The sequence below is a fragment of the Camelus dromedarius genome, chromosome 5, assembly GCF_036321535.1.
Source record: "Camelus dromedarius isolate mCamDro1 chromosome 5, mCamDro1.pat, whole genome shotgun sequence".
Taxonomy (NCBI): Eukaryota; Metazoa; Chordata; class Mammalia; order Artiodactyla; family Camelidae; genus Camelus; species Camelus dromedarius.
The window spans coordinates 16,930,129-16,940,608 of NC_087440.1; the positions used below are offsets into that span (position 1 = coordinate 16,930,129).

A 10,480-nucleotide genomic window follows, 5' to 3' on the forward strand; every position below is an offset into this window, starting at 1 on the left:
GTTTTATTACAATGTGGGTGTGGATTACTATTTATTGGGCTTTCACTATCTGAGAATTCAGGGTTTTTTTAAATAAATTCTGGAAAATTCTCAGCTTATGTGTCTTTGAATATTGCCTGTTCTCCCTTTGTAGGGCAGTCCTTTTCTGCCTCAATCAAGTTTACCTTATCACTCAGGATGTCATCTTTTAAGGTCCGAGTGTAATCTTTTAAGATCCTGGCTTTATAAAGTAGGAGCTTCCAATTTACTTTCCCACTTAGTACTCTTCAATTTATTTAGATAAAAGGTATCCTTTATTCATATTTCTTTTATATCTGTTCTTTTTGAGATTTATGATTCTATGTACTCTTCTCTATTGAGATGTAATATGAACTTACAGACTTTGATAGAATCAGTTTGTTGTTTTAGTTAAGTTAATCATCATTAAACTCCCCATGTTTTTCCTTCCGACCACCCTTCCTTTGCTCAAATTATTATCACTTAGCAGTGGGAGTCTCCCCATTTCCTATGCCTCTGATATTCTTACTTTCTGGTAAAAACAAGATTTCCCAGATCCATGAAGATTTTTCTTGTTCCAAGTCATGAGATTGGCCTACTTTCAAGAAGTCCTGGTTTCTTTTAGTGAAGAATGATGTTAGAGATGAAAACATGAGTGTTCGGTATAGATGTGAGCATTGATAGTCAGATAGGCTATTGCTTTCAGTTGAACCCTTTTTAGGGACTGAGCTGAAAAAAAATTATTCAGGTCACATTTATATTTACAGTGTAACACAATGTATCTTTAAAAAAATATGTATATTATATGTTTTTCTCAGCCCCTACAACTTAATAATTTCTATATTGACTAGCAAGAACTTTATAAAACTATGCTCAAGCTTAGTAGAACAGTGCCTACAGTCTTTAAGTTCATCAGATAATCTTCGTATAATCTTATTTTCAGTGAACTTAATTAGTTTATTTTAAGAGAGGAAGTAAAAAGAATACTGGATTTAGAGACAAAAAACTTAAATTCTAGTCTTAGCTTAATTACATAGCTGAATAGCATTGTATAAGTAACTTAAGGTCTCAAAAGTGACCTCAACTGTGGATAATAGATGTGAAAACACTTAAGGTACCATATAATTATAAATAAATATGTCAGTGATAAAACTAGGTAATATAACATTTGCTGTATTCAGTATTATGTTTAACGGTTTTTGACTTTTTAGTTTGATTTGAACTGTCTTAAAAGTAGTTTTCTTAGATTTTAAGAGGATCTACACATTCCCGAAAGATTCTTATTTTCAGCTATATATGCCGTTTATAAGGTGATTTAATATTATTCAAAATTCTCTTGGTATTTCATTACTCTTTTTCAGTATGCCTTTATGTAGGGTATAAGATGGACCTGCTTTATAAAACACTTTTCATTAATAAGTGATATTATAGTTAGGCTTCAGTGTGCTGCATTCCAATACTCTTATTTATAAATTTGCAAAATTTTAGAAATACTACTGTAGGCATATAGCTTTAAAAAATTTTTGGTGCCAGTTAGTTGATCATACATGAGTTGGTAATAATATTCTTATTTGTGTTTTAGGTGGTCTTGGAGGCATTGGAATGGGACTTGGCCCAGGTGGACAGCCTATTAGTGCCAGCCAGTTGAACATAGGTGGTGTAATGGGAAACTTAGGTCCAAGTGGTGAGTATTCTTTATTATTTCTTTTTAAATGATACATTTGCTAGACTAGATATTTACTAGTTTGTAATAATGTTTAAAAGACTCTTAAGTTGAGTATTTAAGATGATACTTTAGTCTGAAAGAGGAATGAAACCTTGAGAGCAGAAAACATGAAAGAGGTTTGGCAAAGGTCAGGAGGATTTCTTTGAGGCCAGCCATGTTCTAGCTAGCCTTTTAGCACTGTGGGTTTTGAAATGTCTTTAAGGTTGAAGGAGAATATTCAAAATAGTTTGTGCCTTGTGTATTATGGATATACAGTATTTGTGAAATGGCTAAAATGCTACCATATCATAAGCAATTTAAATTTGAATATCTAGTTGGGAAGGTAGCCTTTCAGATAGCTGTTTAGCTCTTCACCTAACCTATAGTTTACTTTGAAGACTGATTTTTAAACTTTTTGTTTTCGGAACCCTTTTATACTTTTAAGATTTGTTGAGGACCCCAAAATGTTTGTTTATGTGGTTATATTTGTCAGTATTTACTGTCCTAGGAATTAAAACTTAGAAATTTTTAAAAATTACATATTTGTATAAAATAACAGTAATAAGCCCTATGTGTTAACCTAAACATCATTTTTAAGAAAATAAATTGTATTTTCCAATGTAAAAAATTAGCGAGAAAAGTGGTATTGTTTCACCTTTTTGTACATTTCTTTAATGTTTGGTTTAATACAAGCTCTTATATTTGCTTCTGCATTCAGTTTGTTACAATATCATATATCAAGTAGTTTCTGAAAAATTCCACCTTATATTTATAAGAAAATGAGAGTAAAGCAGTCAGCATCTTTTGGATAATGTTATAATAGTGTTATTTGAATAATGAAGTAGCTTTGACCTGCAAAGTTCCCCAGACCATATTTTGAGAATTGCTGTTTTAATTGTGGGACTAATAAATGCTTTCTGGTTCCTATTAATGTTGAGATGCTATAGTTACACTTAAAATTGTAAGGGGTAGTTATGGTAATCATTCTGATCTAAACAGATGGAAACTTTCTCCCTTACTCTCAGGCGCTCTACCCTCCTAAACACATACTATTTTTATTTTTAAATTTTTTACTGCTCCCTTAGCTGCCATATTTAAAGGAGTCCTTGCTTTCTGATCTTATCTCTAAATCTGCTGTAGTCATATTTATGTGTTTGAGCTGAAAAGAAAATGAACAATTACCCAGTCCTGGATATTCTCTAGCTGAATGTGTGACCAGTGACTTTTATTTCCTTATCTAATGAATATTCAAAGAGGCCTTTTTGAAGACTCATGGTTAGACAACTACTGTGGCATATTGCTGTAAACCATCCCACCTGTGCCCTGCTGCTTCCCTAGTATTCCGTTGTGACTAAACCAATGGTATCTATTTTGCTGTGTTGCATTATGTCATTCTTTAGTCATTAAAAGAAGATTTACTGAAAGCACATACTGTGTATTTTATTTGAGGTATGGGAATGGATGGTCCAGGTTTTGGAGGAATGAATAGAATTGGAGGAGGTATGTATAAGCATTTGTTTCTTTGTATGTACCCAACACCATGTTTAGTAAATTAGAAATGATGTTGAGAATTCCAAGGAAAACAAAAGCCATGGTTTATTGTTGGCTCATGTCCTAAAGACTGCTAGCAGAAATTGAGCCTGGTACATACTTAAGGGATATGGAAGGTGATATGTTAAGAAGCAGCTGCACAAGGTAGGGTGGATGAAGAGCTTACTGGTGAGACTTAACATTTACCCAGTGTACATTTCAGTTGTACAACTGACAGTCAAATCTCAAAATTAATCTTTATTCCATAGGAATTGGGTTTGGTGGTCTGGAAGCAATGAATAGCATGGGAGGATTTGGAGGAGTTGGCCGAATGGGAGGTAGGTAAATGTATGTAGTGGGATGTGTATGCTACATTTCATTTTCCTTGTTATTAAAAATTCTCCCCCTTCACATAGAAATGGGTACCATAATGTTTTCAGAAGACAGAGAACGTAAGGGTACTGGGGATGGGGACAGGCATGATGGGACTGGGATATATGTGGCATGTGAGGTAAGTTGGGTAAATCGTGGACTTTTTGTATTTGTGATTTTGCTGTCTTTACAGTTTAGTTTCAGTAAGTTTCTAAACGGATTACTTGTGTATTAATAATACTTGGAAAAGGGTTAATTTGTTGCATAATCTTTTCAGAACTATACCGAGGTGCGATGACTAGTAGCATGGAAAGAGATTTTGGACGTGGTGATATTGGAATAAATCGAGGCTTTGGAGATTCCTTTGGTAGACTTGGTAGGGTTGGCTGTTTACTTCTCCTTTTCTTTTTACAGGTTATATTTTTCAAAACTTGATTCTCTTTTTTGTGTATAAAAAATTGGAAATTTATAATGTTTCATGCAATTTATTACTTAAAGAAAAATACTTTAGGGATTTTAATGTACTGGTGCTCTTTTTCAGTATCTTCCATATTTGAACCCTAAATCTAGAAGAATTTATACTTTTTAGTTGTACATCTTCTGAGAGCATAGTACCTTGGGAATTTTAAAGTATGATTATTTAAATTAATTAGTATATTATCTTTCCATCCTTGTTTAGGCAGTGCAATGATTGGAGGGTTTGCAGGAAGAATAGGAGCTTCTAACATGGGTCCAGTAGGATCTGGAATAAGTAGGTTTAAATTTTACTAGAATTTTACAGTAATTTTTGAGTGCTTGCAAAAAACTTTGCAAGAGCAGTTATTGTAGTACAGTAATACTTTGTTCTTACATGTTATTATGTTTTGTCATAATTTAGAGAAGCTTTGATAGTTATTGAGCTTTTCTGTTTTATTGCTGTTTGACATTTCTAAACTAACACCAGAATATGTGTTAACTGTCACCCAATTCAAGAAACTTTTTGCCAACTAAAGAATCTGGGGATTTCTTTGATCATATGTCAGTCAGGAACAACTTTAGCTTAAGCATCAACTTTGTTTCCTTGGCTTATTCTCTATAACTGCTATCGGTTACTAGCTTATTCCATCGTGAATATCTTGTGTCTTTTGGTAGACACAGGTAAATTGCCTCAGATCTAACACTTCTAGAGACTTCCTGAGATTGAGGGCAAAATTGAAAGAGGTGCTTATTTCATCTCCTCTTAAACTTTTGCTGTGATAGAATCAAAAATACTGTAGTTGCAACACTGGGAAATGCCAAATTTTCTTCCATCTGTTTCCAGTACCACGTTTTAGACCTTGTATTAAGCCTTAACACATGGCTTAGTTTTTGACCTCCATTGCTTACTGAACCATGTTTCTGAGCTCTCCTGAACCATGTCTCTGTGAGCTCTCTGTGCTTTATTGACTTCCTTTAATTGAAATCTCACAAATAAGAGACACAATCTACTTGAGCCGTTCTAAGAGTGAATTAAAAAATCTTTGTCAGCTGAAGATACTTCCATTTTCTCTTGCTTCTCATTTTTTCCCTTCTTTTCATTGTATTTTCAGCCTTGGCCATTTTCCTGTTAATCATAGCTTCCTTGCCTTCCTTTTTCACCTCAGTGTTTATACTTCTGTTTCCCTAATTTTATATTTGCTATTCACAGAAAACCAATATGAGGGTGATGTTCATTTTTAGAATGGGGATATTAGGTGCCAGAAAAAAGGATACGTTTGAGAAAGAGTGGGATTGGAATAGTTATCGGGGACTTGATGTGTAGGAACCAAGTGGGTATAAGCTACAAGCTAGAGTCTCCAGCTGTGACTAAAGGGGTGCGATTCCATTTTTTGTTGTTGTCTCCACAAGTTCTGTATAATGTGAGAGTAAAAGTTAGGTTTTTCTATGGTTATTGGAAAGAGAAATTGTATGTGAAACAGAAGATACTGAGGTGAAAGGTAAGCTAGGAAAGGAATATTATGTAGGAGAGTATAATGAGAGCAACATTGATATGTTGGAGTTGTAATTATTTGAATTTATCCTATATATCTTTGTTCTAACAACTACTAAGCTTGGTATTTTTTTTTTTTAAAGTGAGGATAAAAACTACTGTAACATTAATAGATAAAGTAATTGGTAGAAAATGTATGTAACTTATATGATATGTTTTATGATCAGAATATAATTTTATAGAAGTATATATGTATAATGTTGTTATGTAGCGGCTAGAATTAACAGATTCAGTTAGCCATTAACATTCAGCTAACCGAATGTATACCAAATTAAAATCTGTTTCTTGGAAGATTGTTATATTGTGTGTATGAAAATAATTTTATATTTATATATTATCTAATTACACAAATGAATTAATTTTTCTCTCCTTTTCTTTCTCAAAAATGATTCTCTCCTTCCTCTTTCTCTCTTTCTCCCTCTTCCTTCTCCTTTTCCCTCTGTTTTTAAAACAAAAACACCGAACTCCCAAATCCTCCCTTCCCTTCTTGAAAATCCAGGTGGTGGAATGGGTGGCATGAACAGTGTGACTGGAGGAATGGGGATGGGACTGGATCGGATGAGTTCCAGCTTTGATAGAATGGGACCAGGAATAGGAGCTATACTGGAAAGGAGCATCGATATGGATCGAGGATTTTTATCCGGTCCAATGGGAAGCGGAATGAGAGACAGAATAGGCTCCAAAGGCAACCAGATATTTGTCAGAAATGTAAGCAACTAAATGTAAAGGATACTTAAAATTATTTTTTTCCTTGTATATCTGTTACTAATACCTTTTTTCATTCTAGCTGCCTTTTGACTTGACTTGGCAGAAACTAAAAGAAAAATTCAGTCAGTGTGGTAAGTATGCCAATGACTGTAGATATGTTACTAATTATGGAGGAAGAATTGATTTTAAAGTTTTAAACACTGTGTTTAGACCTTTACCTGTACAGATGCTTATTCCTGAAAAGTATGACAGATCTAATTCTACTTGAAATAAGTGAATTATTTTGCTATCCTTGGATATACAGCAGTGCAAATTACTATTAAATAACAAGATTTAGAGTTGAGTCTGTCATTGTCTCCTGTAGATAAAGAAAAGGGCTTATTTTATTCCTGATTCTTAAATGGTTAATATATCATCATTGCTCACATTTACAAAGATGTTTTTTCTGTGGGAAATATTAGTGAGTGGTATATGTGTTTCTTTGTAGTGTATGCAGTGCCTTGTCAGCATGAGCCAGTGAAATGCTGACATCCAAATGATACGGAGTTAATAGATGAGACCTGTTCTGCATACTCTGTTACCTACACAACACAGGAAACTTAGCTGATAGCATAGAACCCACTGCCTGGAATGCCTGGGACAGGTACATTCTGGTGGCCCTTCTGTTTCTTTTATAAACTGTTCTTGACTGTAAGGGTACTACCTATGCAAGCTTAATGTATTCATTAGATCTGTAGATGAGGTGGTTTAGTACTTTTGAAAGAGGGCCTTTTTTTTTTGTTTTGATGAGAGAATTAGTGTGAGTGGAACAAAGTGACAGATTTCCTGCTAGTTTTTTTCTGCTATTGGATGGTAACCCAGAGACTAATCATGATAGTAAGCTATGTAAGTGAGACACTGTTTTAAAAAAATGGCTAATAAAAGTGGTGCATTCAACCCTTGAGAGTTAATGGAAAGTTAAGAGTATTTGGAATTAATCTTTGACTTTCAGAGATCATGAAGGGGTTGTACTCTTCTCTCACGAAAGAAGACTTTGTAGCCACTATCACAAACGATAGTGATCACTTGTGACCAAAGTGATTCCTCTGGATACTATTATCAGCTATGTTCTTTATTGTAATAATCTGTTCACATATTTTGTTGCCTCCCAGATAGAGGCTTTTGAGGGCAAGAAGTGTCATCTTTTTATCCTAGCACCTTTCCTTGCCTCAGTACATATGGTAGGTGTTTATTAAATATTTATGAGTGAGTTAAGCATTCTGAAACGATCTTCATTCATTTATTTGGTTATTTATTCATTAATTAAATCTATAATATTTGTAGAGTAATGCCAGTAAATGGCCAATCAGAAAGCCCTCTGATTATTGTCTATAGTGGTTATTTGTCCTTAATGCGGCAGTTACAAAGGCTGAGAAAATGTTATATTGAGAATTATGTAACCCTCAATACAAGATTTCCTCAGAATTTATAATGCAGGAAAAAATGTGTTCAGATACCCCCAAATATAGCAAGATGAGAAATAAGTGAGTATAGTAAAATAGATCTCCTTTTATTCTGCTGTCTGTAATTTCTCAGTAATACACATTTTTAAGAAGGCTGAGTATAAATAACTGACCTGTTCAGGGTTGAAACCCACATTAGTTCAGGTTGTGCTGATGAGATTAAATAGGCAGAGTCTTTAAACTTCCATACTGTCCGTGCACTTTAACTGTGCTCTGGCTTACTGTGATGCGAGACCGTAACGTTTTATAGCTGCAGTGCAGGGAGAGCCCATTCTTAGTTATTCCTGCTAAACCATGACAGATACAATGTTGTTCACAGGGCCCATTGTGTGGTTTCCTGCATCATGTGCCTGTTAACTGCATAGAAAATGGAGACTTCAGTGTTTACTGAAGCACAGACTGCTTCAAGCATGACCAGTAGACTTTAACTCTAGGATGAGTTCACAGTAAAAATAATGCAGTAACAGTAAAAACAGTATATGCAGAACATTCACAAATAGAGTCACTATCTTTTGTTTGTAAAGAAACACTGGAATTTTTTTTTGTCCCTTATAATTATAGTTTCTTGTAGAATATCTGATTTTGCTTTTTTTGGCCTGTCATTATGTTATAGCTTTATGTTGAAAGTAGATTTTGTTAAACCATTTATTTGTTTGTTTATAATTACTTTCTTTAATTTGGCCTATTTTTGGATATGCTTTTATATCAGCATTTTCCAAAGTATTCCCCACAAGAATAGTTAATAGGCTTGGTTAAATAAAGTGGGAAGGCTTCTTTTATTGCAGGATAAGTCATTTCTATAACTAGTATATGTAACAGCAGTGTTTTTGATTATTGTAGTGCTGATTTCTCATTGCATACTCTTTTGCTGTATACTGTTGCTAAACTAGCAGTCCTATTTTGTTTTCCTTGGAATCACACAAGATCAGTAGGTGTTTAAGTTATTTAAGAGTCCTCAGAGCATATAAAAAGCCAGAGAAGTTTGATTTTAATTAATTATTTTAAACTAAATTCTTTTCTCCTCAGTTATTTATCTTTAGAAGGCAAATATCTCAATTGATGTTTTTATGGAATTAAAAGAAGCTTAGAAAACAGAACTTTCTGGTTCTATACCTACTGGGTTTTTTTTTTGTTTTGTTTTGTTTTGTTTTTTGTGCAGTCCAACCATGAAACAAGTATCTATAAGCCTCTTTCTCTGTAAGCTTGAATCTCCAAACTGTAAGAATGTTCTAGTATCTTAGCCAAGAGACTCTGTCAGCTAGAAAAGCCTTTAGATCATTGTGAGTTCAGGAATTTGGGGGGGTCTGAATGATTATTCCTAAACAGAAAATTTAAGAGGGAAAAAGAGAGAAACTTGTCCTGAAAGATTGAGATACAGATTTTGCAAAAGGTAATCATATTTTCCTTTGAAGTTTTGAAGATTTCTTGCTTGAGGAAACCTTACTATTGTTAATAAAACTATGGTGGGATACTTAATGTTAAGAAAAAAACCTAAATTTTTAGGTAAATTTAGGATAACAGAGAACTTTTAATCTTAAAAGCTCTTGAAAATTCTTCACAGTCCTCTTCAAAATCACTGTAAAGTACTGCCATTTACCAAGGTATGCTTGGTTAAACTTGCTCTTTTTCAGGTCCCAGCATTCAAGATATTAAGTGGGCTCTGGAAATGACTCTGCATTTGTCCTTAAAGTTTTTTTAAAATATATTCTCCGGTTTGATTTTATGATGTTTATTAGAATATGTGATTTCTGTGTGTGTTTATTTTCTAATTTTTTCTTCCAGTTTCATTGAGATACAGTTGACATACAGCGCTGTATAAGTTTAAGATGTACAGCATAATGGTTTGACTTAGATATAAAATGATTATCACAAGCCCAGTGAACATCCATCTTCTCATAGACATTTTCCTTGTGATGAGAGCACTTAGGATTTACTCTTTTAACAACTTTCATATATAACATAGAGTGGTGTTAATTTTATTTATCATGTTGTACAGTAACATCCCTCATACTTACTTCTCTTATAAGTGGAAGCTTGTATCTCTTGACTATCTTTGTTTAATTCCCCCTTCCCACTCACCCACCGCCTCTGAAACTACAAATCTGATCTCTTTTTCTGAGTTTGTTTCTTTGCTTTTGAAATATAAATTGACCTACAACCCTGTTAGTTCCTGTTACACAACATACTTTTCAAATGATCACCACAATAAGTCTAGTTACGATATGTCACAATATAAAGAAACCACATAGCTATTGACTATTCCCCACAGTGTACATTTCACACCTGTGACTCACTTATATTGCATTTGGAAGTTTATAGCTCTTAGTCTTCTTTACCTATTTTGTTCCTTCTCCCACTCCTCTCTGCTCTGACAGCCACCAGTTTGTTCTCTGTATCTACAGCTTTGTTTCTGTTTTGTTGTTTGTTTATTTGTTTTGTTTTTTAGATTCCACATATAAGTGGAATTATACAGTATTTGTCTTTGTCTGACTTATTCCACTCAGCATAATACCCTCCAGGTCCATACATGTTGTTACAGATGGCAAGATTTCATACTTTTTTATGGCTGTGTAATATTCTAGTGTTTGTGTGTATCTTGTTTATCTGTTCATCTGTTGATGGGCACACTTAGGTTGCTTCCATATCTTGGCTATTATA

The 10,480-nt window shown here is 33.8% G+C and overlaps 1 protein-coding gene across 2 annotated transcripts in view; it reads left to right on the forward strand.

Moving 5' to 3' along the window:
* Positions 1-10,480, forward strand: part of MYEF2 (myelin expression factor 2) — a 30,157-nt gene that overhangs the window by 16,705 nt on the left and 2,972 nt on the right. The window contains exons 10-16 of one of the 2 annotated variants that reach the window (XM_031453104.2): positions 1,580-1,681; positions 3,152-3,202; positions 3,502-3,570; positions 3,882-3,980; positions 4,284-4,355; positions 6,112-6,320; positions 6,400-6,451. In XM_031453104.2, the coding sequence (XP_031308964.1) occupies positions 1,580-1,681; positions 3,152-3,202; positions 3,502-3,570; positions 3,882-3,980; positions 4,284-4,355; positions 6,112-6,320; positions 6,400-6,451 (654 nt within the window). The remainder of the gene's footprint in view (positions 1-1,579; positions 1,682-3,151; positions 3,203-3,501; positions 3,571-3,881; positions 3,981-4,283; positions 4,356-6,111; positions 6,321-6,399; positions 6,452-10,480) is intronic. The other variant, XM_031453106.2, reaches the window with a different exon arrangement.